The sequence below is a fragment of the Rattus norvegicus genome, chromosome 8 (genome assembly GCF_036323735.1).
Source record: "Rattus norvegicus strain BN/NHsdMcwi chromosome 8, GRCr8, whole genome shotgun sequence".
Classification (NCBI taxonomy): domain Eukaryota; kingdom Metazoa; phylum Chordata; class Mammalia; order Rodentia; family Muridae; genus Rattus; species Rattus norvegicus.
In genome coordinates this window covers 61,400,042-61,416,971 of record NC_086026.1, presented here as the reverse complement: position 1 = coordinate 61,416,971, position 16,930 = coordinate 61,400,042, and the positions used below count along the sequence as shown (strand labels likewise).

At 44.9% G+C, this 16,930-nt stretch overlaps 1 protein-coding gene across 3 annotated transcripts in view; it reads left to right on the top strand.

Moving 5' to 3' along the window:
• The first annotated feature begins 12,039 nt into the window (after nucleotides 1-12,039).
• The window catches only part of Zc3h12c (zinc finger CCCH type containing 12C), a 64,487-nt gene continuing 59,596 nt past the window's right edge, over nucleotides 12,040-16,930 (top strand). Inside the window, exon 1 of one of the 3 annotated variants that reach the window (XM_039081457.2) lies at nucleotides 12,040-12,248. Coding sequence is in view for 2 of the 3 variants with exons in the window: in XM_006243073.5 (XP_006243135.1) it covers nucleotides 16,830-16,910 (81 nt within the window). In the remaining variant the exon portion in view is untranslated. Of the gene's footprint in view, nucleotides 12,249-16,361; nucleotides 16,440-16,463; nucleotides 16,911-16,930 lie in introns of those variants that run through there. The other 2 variants (NM_001108146.1, XM_006243073.5) reach the window with 2 other exon arrangements.

Below are 16,930 nucleotides of genomic sequence, written 5' to 3'. Positions count from 1 at the left end.
GCTGGTGGCCTACAAACCCTAGCAATCCTCCTGTCTCTACTCTCTACCACACCCTAGTTACAGGCCAACTTGGCCATACCCGGCTTGATATGTGGGTGCTGGGACCTGAACCCTGGGCCTTTCGCTTGCATAGGAAACACTTGCCCTCGTCACCATTCTTGCCTTGATTTTTGATTCTGTGTTCAAAGTTTTGAACTAAAATACTGTTTATATAATATTCCTCAGGGGGAAAATGCAATCACCATCCTTCAACACTGTGTACACAGCCTGAGACCCAAGAACTGCTTTGTTAAGTGACTTTGTGTTTTGTGCATTTGTGGCGATGACTACAAGGTTTATGGGTGATCAAATTGTCCAAAACTGAGACAGGACAGCAAGACTGGAGCAAAGAAGAAGACATAGGGGAAAGAAAGAAACTACGTACCCTTGGAATTCAATCTATGTTTCTTATTAGCTGAGAATCAAGAACTGAATGCGATTGGCAGAAAGCAGGCAGAAGCCCACTCTGAAGGCTGCCTACAGAAAACGCTGGGTGCTCCTGAGACAGTGTTAAAACATGGAGTGAGCGACCTTCATTGAGCCAGAGCCTATGCCCCTTTGAGTTTAACAATATCATCATCCCTCCCTGATCTGAACAATGTATCTCACAAGCTAGTTACAATTTTATTTACAGAGGGATTCCTCCAGATAAAGTGAACAAGTAAACCAGCTCATATTGTTTTACTTAACCTTTGAACTGCCATTTGGTTTTACATTTTGTTTACTCTTTAAACCTGGCTTTAAATTACATCCTTCAGAAGAAGTGGCTTCCAAAGTAGCAGAACTGCAGATGCAGCTGCTGCTGGGAGCTTAACATAGGTCTCCCTTAATGCCTACGCTAAACTGTGTCTTACCTCTCTCATCACTTCCTTCATAAAACCAACCTTGCTTCATGCTCACTCAGCCTGGAGTACTTTCCTGCTGCTGTTAGTTAAGATCTCAGGAATACATGAGTAGAGCTCCCATGGCAGGGAGGCTCATCAGGCTGCAACCAGCAGCGTAGAGTTGGATCTCTGCTGCAGGCAAGATCGCCATTGTCTATGTGTGGTCTATTGTTGGCCAAAACACCACAAAATCAACATCGTGTTTACTTCCTTGGAGAATTCTAAAGAACTTCCTAGAAGACTTGAGAGCTAAAATCAAACAGCTTAGAAGTTGTGTGCCAAAACATCTTGGGTTTTTTTTTTTTTTTTGTTTTTGTTTTTTTACTGGAGTTAAAAGATTCTTAAAAACTCTGTGCATGTGTGTGAGTTCTCGAGTTTTTATTTCATGACCTCTCACCCTGATTGCTGTATATGAGAAGCATCCTGAGGCAGGTACCTCCTGGTACTGTAGAAACTGACTGTACTAGGTATTAATTACCCAGCTTCTCTTAGAGCAAAGGTTTTGGAGCATGGCCTAGACTCCTCTGACTGAAGGCTCACACCATAGGTTTGAAGCAAGACAATATATAATGACACAAAAGGAAAGGGAATAAACCTCCCCCAGTCTTGTCTGGCAAGAGCAGAAACTATCTTTTCACGAGTGGCCACTTCCTGCACAGCATCAGGTTGGAGGTGAGACCAGCTTTTAGTATCTTGCATGTCAGCAGAGGACATGTATGTCCTTTATTTGCTTGAGATCTTTGTACTTGCAGGAATTAGACATGATGGATGGCTCCACAGTCTCCTGGCCTGATTCTCTAGCACTCTAGTGATTATAAAAAATAACTTGGGGTTGGGGATTTAGCTCAGTGGTAGAACGCTTGCCTAGCAAACGCAAGGCCCTGGGTTCAGTCCCCAGCTCTGAAAAAAAAGAAAAAGAAAAAATAAATAACTTACATTCTCCAATTAATTGTATGAGAGTAAAATCCTGACTTGCTTAAAAATATATTGAAAACATTATTATGTGAAATGGGCTTAGATTTTTTTTAAACCTACCTTTAATAAGGGTCCTCACACACTTTAATCCCTCTTCTCCCCCACTGCCCAAAGGTAGGGGAGAAAAGACGGTAAATAGGACAATCGGATATGGGTCTGTTCAGAAGTAGTTCTTTGGGGGCAATTCCAATCTTCGTTTGTCAAAATACCAGCAGTTCAATTCAGTAGTGCCCAGAGACCAAACTCAAATGAGCAGAGGTGTCCCACACAATCCAGCAGAAACAGCCAGGCTTCCGCTGAATCAGCATGAGTCACCAGGAGCGATCAGAACCAGCCAGGATGCCAGGAGCTCTTTGCCTTGTGCCTCTCAGTGAAATGAAGTTCAGGGAAGACTAGAGACCAACGAAGCATTGCAAGCCCAGCTATGCAAGCACCCTGTCACGGTCCCTCGAGTGGTCTTTATACTCTCTCCCAAAACGTCACACACCCTCTCACGAGTCGTTTCAGCAAAGCCTCATGTGAGTCTCACTCAGCAAGATACCTCATAAATCTGTATCACCTGACACAGACAGAAACCTCCACTCCAGTGTCATAGCGTAAGAAACAAAGCAGTTTTCACTTAAGAATGAAGAGAGAACAACACCGCCACAGCTGGGCAACTTCACAGGGACTCAGCCTTGCAGTAGCAAAAGCACTTGCTTCAGTTTGGGAGCTCTCCCCCACTGTGTACTTCTGAGGAGCGGTGGCTGCGTTCCGACATGCAACAGTAAGTAAGCACGTGGCCGTTTCCTCATACCTAGTCTCAGGTCTTCACACTGTTCCTTGGCTTCCAGCCTGTCCATTCTTCACACTTACTGGCCATTCAGGGAGTTTGGTGTGGGGAATCACTTCTCATGCACTGAGAAATTCTGGAGTACTAGGATGACCTATTCATTGCATTGGACTTCCCCTTATTTTACTCACTTTTTCCTACTTTCTTGGCTAATCTCCTTACCATAATGTCCTACTTATTTAAAAAAAAAGCCTTGACAAATATTCTGTGTTTGAGAGTCCCAGAGAATAAAAGTTAAGTGTTGTTACTACATTCAGGAGTAGATGAAGTGATGGACAGGTTTGGAGTTCAAAGTATTGAGCTTCATGTCATGCATATATGTCATGTTTATATATATATAATATATAATATGACTAACAAAAAGTATTTATAGTATATAATAAATATATAAAATTATAAATAAACAGTATATAATATGTATGTAAATATATCTATTTTTTTATTTTATACACTTTTTGTTAGTCATGCTTTTTGTGTCACCAAGGATCAGACATGAGACCTGGGGCTTACCCTATGCCACTTAACTCCTTCCCTAGCCATGAGTTTCTTTGAGACCGGGTCTCACCACATAGCCCACATTAGTCTGGAATGCATTATCTAGCCCAAGCTGTCTCTGAACTCATGGCTCTCCTGTCTTTGCTTCCATAATTAATGTTTTAAAAAGAAGAATCCTTAAAGAAAAAGGAAGACTCTTACCTACTATGCTGCATTTCATCTAACTCTTTGGACAGTAAATCAGAGCACTAAGCCGCATGCATTTTATCAGCCAGTGGGATAGTACTAACTCTTCTTGCTGCAGTTTTCCTGTATTCTTTGTTCCTGGATGGAAGGAATTTTGTTCGTTTTTTTTTTTTTTTCTGTACTTCTGAAAGAAGACAAAATCTTTGGTAAGAATTATATCTGTATCCTATTCCCAGAGAGTAGTGTCCTTTAAAGCAGAATCTTAAAAACCTTTAACAACTCATTTAAGTAACTCAAGTATAACTGTCTCACCTACTAAACAAGGAAGCTTATTTGTGACCGCATGATTTGGGATGAATGTAGTTAACCACAAAACCCAACTCCCTTGGAATTATGAGCACTGCAACTTAACAGAGAAAAGGCATGCATGAGTGAGATCCACTAGCTTGCTCAAGCATGCAGCTTATCACAAGTGAAACTAGACGGCTCAGACTCAAAACTAGCCTCCAGACTTCAGACCTTCTGTTTTTCCTCAACTGTGTCTCCTAACTATAATGTTAACTGTGGTGCTTATCACCACAGAGCCCAGAGGGTTTAGATGAAGAAGATGGGTAGAGCAGACAGTGTGTATAGTGCATGGTCCCTAGTTCAGCGGTATTCTGTGTACAGGATGGATGGGTAGCACCTCTCCAGCTCCCGGTGACTGAACAGGAGCAGGCACCTACAAGAAAGCCAGTCATCAGCCTGACACAAATAGTTTTGACTCACCAGAGGTGATTTGTGTAAACCAGATTCTAGCTCAGTCTTGTTCTTTCTAACAAGAACTTCCGGTTGACTCACCCTTTCTGTACATAACGGCTATATGAATATTTTGATTACTGATTGGTTATAATAACCCTGTTCAAGTTTGTCTTTCACTATTCTGTGTAAACATGTATTAACAGGAAAAAAAATCACGTATTTGGAAGTTCCTCATCTACCTAACACCTGACAGCTACTTTTTTTCTAGAGACCTTTGCTCCTAGAACTTTATTGGCCCAGTGCAGTCTTGGTCCTTATTCTGCTTCTTGGGTTTTCCTTGATCTGCTTGGTAAAGGGCATTCTGAGTCTTTTACACAGATTACCTCAAGTCACACAGAAAACTCAAAAGATAAACACTACTCATATACTCATGTGACTGGCAAAGATTGTGAGACACAGGGCAAGGCAAGGGTTTGCATCAAGCTGATGGTGGAGAAGAGGCTGTAGTAATTTAAAACATCTCCCCCAAGTTTGTACGGTGAAGACTTTGCTCCCAATGGAGCGATGCTCTTACGTGGAGTTTTGCATGTGAATGAATCATGAGGTCTCTGATTTTATCAATGCAGTAGTCCATTTGGTGGATTCTTACAGTAGTGTGTTACTGGGGAGTAGTGACAATTTTAGGAGATGGGCATTCCTTTGAGGAAGTTGGTCATTCAGAGAGTACCTTAAAAGGTACCTTGGAACTCCAGCCTCTTTCTCCTCTCTGGTCTTACTTTCAGGATGTCATGAATTGAGCAGATTTGCTCTGTCACATGCTCCCTGAATGATTTTCTGCTTTGCGATAGGCCTAAAAGCAAAGGATCCAGCCAGCCATGGACTGAAATTGTGAACCGAGAAAATCTTTCTGGTGGGAGTCCTGGGTCGTTTGTTACAGCAACAGGAGGCTGAGTAGCACAGTGTATTACAGAGATAATGTGAAGGCTGAAACATCAAGCAAGACGCCCATGTCAGGAGATGATGGAACAATGACGGGCAAGGTGCCCATGACACAAGATGAATTCTGCTGCCATTGGTTTAGTCTCCTGCTCATGTCCAGTCGAACATTCCAGACACTTCTCAAGTTCAACCTGTCTAAAGCCCTTTTGCAAAAATCCCTATTCTTCCTCTTCTTTTTATTTTTTGAAAGATGCCATTATCATCATTACTAAATGTCTGGTACATTACCAAAGGAGCCTTCTGAGAAACACAGAAATATCTAAGATCCTCCCAGGTATCCAATTTGTTTCTCTATCTTATTCATTTACTAAAACTTCCCATACCCTCTTTTAACCATAAGCCACTCAGTGACCAAGATTGTCTGTCATCAAGTCTAACATTTATTGAGTGTTTTTCTAAAGGTCACGGTTTGCCCTAAGCAGTGTGTGTGTTCGTTGTGCTATTTGGCCTGTGAGGCATGGTAGTTACAGATGTAGGTTTAAATCCTAGCTTTGCTGTGTGATTTGGATTCAACTTCCATGAGGTTTAATGATCACATGGGACTCTGAGTGCTTAGAAGAGGGACATCTAACACAGATGAGTTTCACAGGGATGGAATGAAGCGCTAACACAATTCTTGCCTCATAAAGTTCTTAGGAGAAGGGTGTTGGAGACAGAGAGATCAGCCGGTCCATGTAAACAAGGGTTCAAAACATTTGGTAATGACAATACAGTTTTACCAAGAACATTAAAGACATGTTCAAACTAAAAAGTCTACAAGGGCCAGGCAAGTCAGATAAAGAAGGGAGGCTGGGCCAAGATAGGACAAGGAAAAGATATAAAATCCAAGGCAAATGGGAGAGAACATGACCCACTTTAAGCAACCAGCCTGTACTTGGACCAAGACCAAGAGCATTTGATCTTCTCTCTCTCTCTCTCTCTTTCTCTCTCTCTCTCTCTCTCTCTCTTTCTCTCTCTCTCTCTCTCTCTCTCTCTCTCTCTCTCTTCTCTCCCCTCTCTCTCCTCTCTCTCCTCTCTCCCCCTCTCCCCCCTCTCTTCCTCCCCCCTCTCCCCCCTCTCTTCTCTCTCTCTCTCTCTCTCTCTCTCTCTCTCTCCCCCCCCCACCCCCTTCCTTACCACAATATACTGCTTCTTACAAAGGATCCTTAAGAAGTTTATACTCTCTGGTGTCTCTTTCACTTGCCATTAGCTTCACCACAGTGTACTTCACATGGCTAGATCTGTAAAGTAAGAAGCTCAAGCAGGATTTGGAAGAGACAGCTCACCACCAGTCACAAGCCAGCCTCCCAACATGACTGTACTGTTTCTTCATAGTGCCAGCTGTTTCATAAGCCCTTTTTGCTCACTTGTTTATTTGTATATTCCAAGTGTATGTGCAGTAGATGGGAACCTGAGTTTGATCCCCAGAACCCATGTAAAAGTGCTGGGGAGTGATGGGGCATGTTCTAATTCCAGTGCTGGGGAGGTGGAGACAGGAGGATCTCTGGGACTTGCCAGTCTAACCTAATTAGTGAGTTCTATTTCATCCTTTGGCATATGTGTAGGTATACTAGCAGAAGAATGCACGCACGCACGCACACACAGACACACACAGACACACACACACACACACACACACACACACCCATACACTAGTTTACAAAAACCATTCTTTAGAGGAATAGGCAGCAGAAGCAAAAAAAAAAAAATGGACTAATCTGGAGAAGTATGGTAGTTACTCATAAAGAATTACATCACAGAAGCCAAAGGAAAGAGTTCATAGTACAACGTGAGACATTGACAGCCGACTTCTAGCTGGGGTGAAGATGGGGGAAGGTCAGCTGACTTCTGGCTAGCCCAAGACTTGTCTCATTGCTTTGCTTCATTCTTGTGCCATGGGAGGCTTTGCTGAAGAATGTACCTCTGGATCTACCTCTGTCTGGGCTTCCTGTGATGTGTCCTAATCACACTATCAGCTGTTTGCTTTCTACCATACCCATCTACATCTACAGATAAGCAAACTTCTATTCTTACATGACCATTCAGCTTCGTACAAAGTTATTTAGTCTTTATCAATACAGAATTTACCCATCTTTATATTGGTTTTCCTATTCCAGAACTCTCAAATCACAGTCATATAATGACCCGTAGTTTTCAGATTATGCTAAGAGGACTGAAAGTGACCAGAATATATATAATGGGAGAGTGTGTACAATGTTCTCATACAGGATATCTTCTCTAATCAGATGGTATTTGAACAGAAACATGAAGAATATTAGAGAGAAAGCCTTGTAAACATTTTGAGAAGAAGTGTTCCAAAGAGAGAAAGAGAAGAAATGTGGAGACCAGCCTGACTGGTATACAATGACCGAGAATGATAGGAAATGAATTGTCAGAACCAACGGAAGCAACTGACTTCCACTTAGACATTCTCAAGTTGACCTCAGGGTGTTGTTGTGGTATATATAAACGGTGCTTGGCACATGGTGGGTGATCAACAAATGTTTGAAGGAACCCCCATTGTATACAGACCATTTCAGAAACTGAGTTCTAGGGGAAATCACAGATAACTGAACGAGACCCTGCTTCTGGCAACTTTGGCTCTTGATTTTATAATCAAATGTTTTCTCTAGGTTTGTTTCCAGTTGTGTCTTAGATTTCAAAGCCATAGTTTAGGATATGGAGTGTGTTTTTGTTGTTGTTATTTAATTTTGTGATTCTGAGCCTAGTGCTGGTGCTTAAGGCTGCTTTGCTTGAATTAAAGAAGGCCTTGAAATACGGGTCTAAGATGTGAGAATGAAAAGGTAGGAGGTGAAAAGGTATTCTGGTGATGGATAAGATGTGACCTGTATTTTTGAAACAGCACAGCTTTAAACTCTCTACCAGGAGCATGCATCCATTATAATTTAAAATAACAATAGAATGCTTAATGATCCCAGAGTTTAAAGCAAATAAGGTCCTCTCCTAATTTTACTCTGGTTCCACACAGCTGAGCTCTCTGTGCTCAGAGGATCTTACTACAGAGGAAATGCCAGAGGGTCTTGCTTTTGAACACAAAGAATCAACCACTAAGAAAACAGAAGTGTTTGCAAAGACCGTCTCCAACGTGTGCGTGGGCCCACAGAAGCATGTTTTTGGAAGCACACCACAGCAGCAGCTCACTGTCCTCTCAATATCTTTGCCAAAGCATGTGAGTGTTTATCTGTGAGTTGCAGCTATCCAGACTAGGATCAGTGGTTCTGGGATCCCTCTAACAAGATCTTCATCAGAAAGTAGACATTGCCTAAGGCAAACAATGCTCCCTTTAAAAAAAGGGAAAAAAAAAAAGATTTCATAGGGAAGGGGAAATGGCTCACCACCCAGGGTAAGGTCCTGAGTCTGGATCCCCATCACCCATCTAAAAAGCTGGGGGAGATATATGATCTTGATCTCTGGGCCCCACCTACACCCACAGGAACACATACATACCACGACACAAAGATATCGTAAGGATAGCCCGGAGACATGGCCTTTCTTTGTAAATTGTCAGGGTTCTGTGTATAAAACCCAAAAGTTAGAAGAAGTTGTTTGATGACTGAAGAGCTAAAGAAGCATTTCAGAAAACCACCAATATTGATTCAGATAAGGAGACCAAAATGATGGCCCAGAGACACAGTAGTAGACAAATGACTCCACCTGTACCTTTAACTCATGAGTGTTCAGTGGCTACACAGAAAGGGCAGAATGACAAAGGTCTTCAGGGATCATATGCACCCAATCCCTGCCCTGGGATTGGCAAAGACTATTAAATTCACAAGATACCTCCAACATGCTTTCAACACCAATCATTTCCAATGTAGGGCTGTGGCACTTGCTGGCTAGACTGATGAAGGTGTGCTTAGCATCTTCTGCCTGGCCGGAGTCTCCATCTCTGATTCCTAGATAGTTTTACTTTTTGAGACAGTGTCTCGGTAAGTGGCCCAGGCTGGTCTTGATCCCACAATCCTGGGGTCTCAGTTTCCCCAAGTGCTGGGCTCACAGGTGTAGATCGCTGTACCTGGTTTCTAGACTCTTCTTCCCAGGGAGCTCCTGGAATTTCAGTGCTCAGACAGAATTAACGGACAGTGTAAATTTCCCACTGACTTCCACGCAGAGGTTAAAAGTGGGCACTCAGAACCATCTAGATTGTTTTCCCCATAACTGTCTGACATTAGCCCCAAGCTTACTCATCTTCCCACACTCCTAGACTCTGAAGCCAACCTAGACCCTAAGTCAGGGTGACTGGGTCCACCCCCACCACTGCAGAAGTCTCCGGTCCCACAGTGACTCAGCAGCCAGTATACCACACTGATAATCCTGCACTTCCTGACTTTGCAGCCTTATTACAAGGCTGATTTCTCCTTTCTTCTTGCACACTTGATTGCTTGTTTATAAGATGGTGTCTTTTCATTTATCTGCTGGCTGATCAGCATCCTTTTCATTTTCTCCCCACCCCCAACACCTCTTCCTCCTCTTCTTCCTCCTCTTCTTCAGGCCTGTACCACCCCTGATATTTCAGTAGTTAACTCCTCCTCTCATTTCCCCCACGCTTGGTGATTTTTCTGATTTTCTATTTGGTTTGAGATTTGAATTTTTTACCTTGGCTTCTTTCAAGGCTACAACCCTGAGTCCTGGTTCCTATGGACATGCCTTCACTACCTCCCAACAGATCGAAGAGAAATCAGTAGCCACAGATTGGAATGTTGGGGTGTCCAACTCTCTAGAGCAAACTCCATTGTTGCATTCCTACCGTGACAAAAGAATTGAAGACCTTTGGGGAGTAAGCCAAAGCAGTGGGGCTTACACTGTGATACCAGAGGACAATGGTGTGAGCAAACAGAATTCTCGGGGGTAAGCATTACGAAAAGCCACACATGCTCAGTCTGCTTGAACCTATATCTAACTTGCCCTGAGACCTCTCTGGCTTATCTATAAGCACTTCCTCCCAGACTCTGGCTGTGAGAACATCCCCAGAATGTTTCCCTTAATTAAGTAGTTCCTTTAAAAAAAAAAAAAAACTCTTAGAATCTGAGGTTAGAGTTTTAGCAACTAAGTTGTAAGCACTGTGACTAATCCATTAATTCTGTCTGGGAATCTTTAAGCAATCTTGGGATCTCCCCTTCCACATGATCATGGAAATCTTTCCCTTGTTGGGAAGCCCCAGACTCCACGCGTGCAACTCACGGGGCTTCCTTCACTTCCTCATCCTTGTCACTGAGAACAGTTTCTTTCTTTTTTTTTTTTTATTAATCTATATTAATTGTACCAACTAAGTGGTTTCATTATGCTATATTCATACAGGCATATAGCATGCTTTGATCTTACCAATTTCCTCACTTGTTAACCCCTTGCCTATTCCCACCTGTCTTCTTCTTCTCCCCAAATAGTTCTCCTTCTTCTTGACTCAATCAATCAATCTCTCTTCCCCCTTCCTTCCCAACCCCTCAAACTTGTTTCAGTCTATAAGAGAAAAATGCAATATTTGTCTTTCTAAGTCTGGCTTGTTTTGCCTAACGTAATGCTCTTATGTTCCATTTATTCTTTACAAATAAACATGATTTTATTCTCACTGTATTGTAAATTAATACTCCATTGAGTGTGCAGCATATTTTTCATCCGTTTCATCTATCGATTGGCATCTAGGCTAATTCTGCAGGTATATCAGTATTTCTATAGTGTGCTCATTTCATCTCTTTGGGTGGTGAAATAGCTTTGTCATTTAGTAGTTCTACTTTTAGTTTTTTGAGGAACCTTGATTTCCATAGTGGCTACTCTAATTTGCATTCCTACAACCATGTGTAAAGTTGGAATTCTTTCTATTACTTTAAAAACACCTATTTATGGAATTCAACAGAAAGATCATATCGACAAAAAGATCCATTATGAATAAAAATTGTCTTAAATAGTGTTTTTGAACGGTGCATTTACATATACAACTTAAAATTCAAAAACTGTAAGTACACAGAACCACAAAATCTCTCTTCTATCCTTTCCTTCCAGTTCTTCAGACCTTTTATCCACAAGTAGCCAGTGTCCCCGGTCTGTTGGGTGTTCATCAGAGCTATCATATGCTTATGCACATCATAGATTTCCCCCTACCCAAAAGCTAAGCATTTTCTACCTTTCCTTTCCAGTAAGCAACTTATCTTGAAGTTTATTCCGTAGACATAAAGCAACTCTATTCTTGAACAGTCAATGAATGGGAAGCGTGTATTAATTTAAATATTCTCCCGTTGGCATGCATTTAAGCCAACCATATTTTATTTTTTTTATTTGTCTTGTTTTTAGATTTGCAAATAATACTAGTTAATGATCTTTCAATAGGACCCTCTGGCGCTGTTTTCAGCTAGCTTGGTTTTACATATTTACAATTCTAAATGCGGGTTTCCTTCTGGGATAGCAGGTGACTGCAGAGGTGAGGAAGACATTTCCATTCACCTGAAATCCCATCTGGAGAGAAAAACCTCTAAAAGTTCTGGGCCGTGTAAACCGCAGTGGGATTGTAGTCTTGTCCTCCACGAGATAGCAGAATACTTCCGTTGTTTTCAGATACCCCGTGTTTGCCAAGCGTGGTAAAAACGATGCTGTGGTTCCAGCTCAGAGAGAAAACCGGACATGGTATGGCACTGGCGTACAGAAAACTTTGCTCCTGTGGTTCCTTGGTGGCTTTCCTTGATGGGCTCCGTCAAATGCTGGAGGAAATAGTCAAACAGCTGCTATGGAATCTTGTGGTTACCCATAAGAAAAAATGAAGTCCTGGGATTGGTCAGCAGCGCGTATCTCACGTCTTCTAGTTTCCTTCCCTAAGAACGCAGCATTAATAAGCAGCTGTAGCCACGCCCCGAGACTCACTCACTGGCCAAGTGTACGCCGTATACCCCTGCGGGTCTTACACAGGGCATGTGCTTAGTAAATAGTTTTCATGGAGTAATGAGGGTGAATGCAGCTAGGTTTTATTTGTAGGTTATTGGAATTACAGACTTCCCTAAAGGATATAGAAGCTGTGCGAGCGAAGCCGTCAGCTAGAGGAAGAGATTGTTGGCTCAAGAGCTGAAGAGGAAGGCACACTGAAGGAAACTACTGACCTCGGTTCTCCTAAGGTAAGAATTTCGGCAGAAATGGTGGAGGCGTGGTGTAAGAGACAGCTCTTGCAACCCCAGCTGTAGCTACAGGTCCACAAATGATCCATAAGAAAAGCCCCACAGACACTTCTAGGAAACCTTTGAGGACAAGTAGAAGCGTTTGCCAGGAGTATGTGACAAGTTTTCAACATGAAACTCTTTGAAGCCTCTGGCGCTGTTATGTAAGGTAGAGGGCAAATGGAAATCCTTGATGAAGGCAAGCAGCGGTGGGGTGGGACAGGCATCTAAAATTGTACCTTTTATGATTCAAGCACCAATCTAGGAGTGTGCTAGTCTACCTGAGAGGGTTCTGAAGGAAGGAGTATGGCTCTTACAACCATCCTCCCCTATCTGCTCTTTCCGAAAGGATCTTTACAAACTTATAAGGCTGAGATCTATTTCAATTCCATGCTGCAATTCCAGGTCCAGACTTGAATTCATAACTAAAATACAGATTCGCTTCCCAGAACTGAGTAGCAGAAAGGTCCCAGACTTGCCGGTCACCCAGGGAAGGTTTACTACTAGACAAGGAGGATTTGACCCCCAATCTCACCAATGGGACAAGTTCTGATTAAATGATGTTTCATTTCAATATTAGAACTTCCTCTATACCTGTGAAAATCCTCCTGTATACTTCTCCTTCCTTACCAGGAAATATAGCTTGGGGTAAAGGGGATGACGTAAATGGGATCGCAGGAAGCCCATTTAACTCAGAGCCATTGAAACATTGTATTTTTATTAGAAATTTTCTTTCAACACTGTTTTCTTCCAAAAATGAACAGCCTTACCTGATTACTTTTAATGGAGACCATGTTAACTTTCCATCTTTTTCTTCCATTGGCAGATAAATTGATTAAACTATCTCCCATCCATAATACTATGACATTCCTATATACAGAACCCGATTTTCTCTCAACTGCACATTTAAAACAGAATAATTCTGGATTTTAGAAGTCATTCCTTCCCTCCTACCCTTTGTCTTTCCTTCAGGTTTCACACTCACTCATGTGACTGCTTCTCCTCCATTCCTCCATCCACCCCCAACCCCGCTCAATTCCATTTCTCCACTGTGTGTGTGTGTGTGTGTGTGTGTGTGTCTGTGTGTGTGTGTCTGTGTGTGTCTGTGTGTGTGTCTGTGTGTGTGTCTGTGTGTGTCCGTGTGTGTGTCTGTGTGTGTCTGTGTGTGTGTGTCTGTGTGTGTCTGTGTGTGTCCGTGTGTGTCTGTGTGTATCTGTGTGTATCTGTGTGTGTGTCTGTGTGTGTCTATGTGTGTGTGTCTGTGTCTGTGTGTGTCTGTGTGTGTGTCTGTGTGTGTGTGTGTGTGTGTGTATACACACATGTATGAGGCCTCTTCAGCTTACACTTAACGGTAACACGTGTCTTCCTTTCCCCTCTCACCTTGCTGTTTACATCCTTAGTTCAGGTTCGTTCTTCTACCATGTGAGAATCAAGATTTGCTTCCCATTCCCTTCCAACCATCCAACAAATATCACAGCCTTGTCTTCCTAAAATAAGACATTTTCTACATGATCTTCTGAAATCTGTCACAGATTCTCCACTGGTTAGTGGGCTACATGGAGCCAAATATCCATGTGTACCTCTTTCCTTTTCTCCCTTCCCTCCCTCCCCTCTCCCCCTTTCTCTTTACAGAATCTATGACTCTACCCTTCTTTTCCTCTCTAGCCTTTTCCTTGACTCTCTGTTCCCCCAGATTCCCCTGGCTGTTTGTGAATGCTGTCCTTGGATATGATCTTTCTTTTCTCCATAGTCATTAGACTACTAGTCACCCATCACAGTCTGCCTCAGACTTCCCTTTTCAAAGCTCAGGGTTTCCTTTGGATGTTCTTCTCTCCCTGGCTAGATAACAAGATTATAGGGCAGCTATGGCATCTTATTCATACAACGGCTCTTAATTCTCGAGTCAAACTGCCTAAACTGTACTCCTTGCTCTCTTGGTAATCTACTGACTGTAATTCTGGTTTTGGTTCTCTCATCTGCAAAAAGGGGAGGGAGGTATGGCAGGCCATCCTCAACATGGGTTTTGTGGGCATGAAACAAGAAAGCACACAAAAAGACTAGTATTTGGAATTTTGTAATCATCCAATGACTACTAGCTTTTACAGCTGAAATTCATCTTATCTCCAAAGTACATAACACAGCGACCCAATCTCCAGCTAAGCTCAATCCACACTCACCAGAACTTGGCTGAGTCAATTGCAGGATAAGAAGGAGGCTGTGCAGGCAGTACATAATAGAATGGAGAAACCCCCTGGAGTCACTAAAGTCATGCAGTAAGGCTGCTACTTACTTGTCTGCCAGCCAAATTCTTTCTAAGTCCCTGCCGTTCTCTTAGTCCTGCTCGAGATCTGTAGGTTTGGCGGAGTGCACAGGGGCGGCTTTCCCGGAGTACTCGATCCTTCTTGCCAAAAAATCTGACCTGCTGCAGAGAGCAGATTGCTAGTGTTCCTGGGGTCTCCAATGTTATCTAAAACTGTGGCCGATGGATGCCAACCCCCTGCCTGCAACCTTATTGAATAGGCCCCAAAGTTGGTCTGCCAAAAGTACAGAATAGGCTTAGTAAGACACTCTGCTTTCGTAGGCTGAGAGTGCCCGTGGGCATCATGGGAAGGATGCTCTCAGTTGGGACCTCCTCAATACTTAAAGTGCAAAATGATGCAATGGGGATAGATGTGCTGCTCAACGGAGCCATGAAGGCGGGTTTCGGTTTTGTAAAACTAAAAGAAACATTAAACTATACCGTTTGAGTTTCAATAAACATCATGAATACTAGAACATTGAGTAGCCAGGGATCCGGACTTAAATCATCTACGTCCTATTGAAAACAATTCAGAAAGGGCGTCAACAATTCTAAAAGAGGTGAAACGTGTAACCAAAGGCGTCATCGCATAGGGATCTTTCTTCTAATCTAAGTTGTATAGTTTTAGAACTTGGATAATCTGACGATAAGTTGGTGCCTAACAGCTCACCTGGCTATGGTGGCAATTTCACGAGATAAGTATACTACTGATGACGGATGGCATATGCACCGTAGTGTCCCTCCTGTTTCAGAACTAGATGCAGCCTGCAAGGGCAAGAAGTAAGACTCTAATAACATTTCCATAAGCAGGCGAGTAAGGCGGTGGGAGCATTCCTGAGAAGTTGACCTAGATTGCTCTAGGTGTAGGTCGCTTCTCTGAAACAGGACTGGGAACGCTCAGGGCTCAGGGCTATTCACAGGTGTGCACCTCGGTACACAGGGCTGCCTGCTCTTAACCTAAAGTGATCTGAGTTCATCTTGGGTATAACCTCAATTCCGACATTGATTGCCATTTCCAGCAAAGCCGGTTTCCTAGCAGAAGGAAGCCCTTCCCAAAGGGTGAATTCCCTGCAGCTTCATTTGTTTAAATTCCCTTAGTGGTCTTTAGTACGCAGGGTGTGGTGCTTTGTTTGCCCTCACCCCCCATTTCAAAGTATTAATAAGTCAACAAACAAATAATATGCCCCGAGAAAGCAAGGCGTCGATATCCCTGACTGCCCTGGGCATGATCTGGTCTGGTGCAAGGTGGAGATGCTGTGGCCAGCACAAGAGGCGCCTTTGGGGGCTAGGCTGGGGACCGGAGCTGTTGTTGGGGAGAGGACTAGGGACTCTAGGGTTGGGCCAGGAGGGGAATGCACGGGCTGGGAGGAGGCTCGGTAGAGCCCGACAGGTTTCAGCAGCTCCCCTCACCCCTCCCCACGCCTCCCGGGTTTCCCCCCACTGGCTTAGGGTTTCCTGTTTCAGTTCTCGGCGTTCTCCAGCAGCAGGTGCTGGTTTGCCAAGCTCCGCTCCAGTGGCGGCGAAGGAAGTCAAGAGAGCGGAGGGGAGGAACGCGGCACGCAGTGGCTGCAGCGGCTCGGGGCGGGCAGGCGGGCGAGCGAGCGAGCGAGCGAGCGAGGAGCGCGGCGGCCGGCAGCAGAGCCCCGGGGCGCCTGAGAGCCGCGGCCCTGGCGTGCGGTCCGCCGGCGGTGCGGGCGGGCCGGCGGCATGGGGGAGCGTCCCGCTCGGCCCGAGCCCTAGCGGCGGCCGCGGCGGCCGGGTGCTGAGGGGAGAGGCGGCCGCCTGGCGGAGGGGGCCCGGGGCCGGCCCGGCTTCCAGAGCATGCCGTGATGGCTGCGGAGAAGACATTGCAGGTGGGTGGCGCGGAGGCCCGCGGGGCGTGAGGAGGGCCGGGCGGCCGCGCTAGCCTTTCCTCGGCGCCCTCAGTGCGGCGTGCTCCCCGAGCGAGCGGCGCGGGAGGCCCGCGGGGCAGGGGAGGCCGCGCCCGAGCGCCGAGCTCTGGATCCGCCGGGGCCGGAGCGGCCGCGCTCAGGGAACTCCAGGCCCAAGCGGCTCCGACCCCCGAGGTCGAGTGGCGCAGCGCCCGCCTCCCGGGAACGCGGAGCGGGAAAGCTGAGCGCATCCTGCCCGCGGGCGGCACCAGCCCCGTGGGGAATTCGACGAGGCGAGGCCGGGCCCGGCGGCCTAGAACGCCGGTCCAGTAGCTCCCGCCCGCCCCAGGGCCAGGGCCAGGGCCAGCGAACATGGAGGCGGGCCCGGGCGCCGCCGAGGGAAACGGACCCACGGCTGTGATCCTGCCGCTCGGACCCTCGCGCGCTCGTGGGGTGAGGCATCACCCGGCATC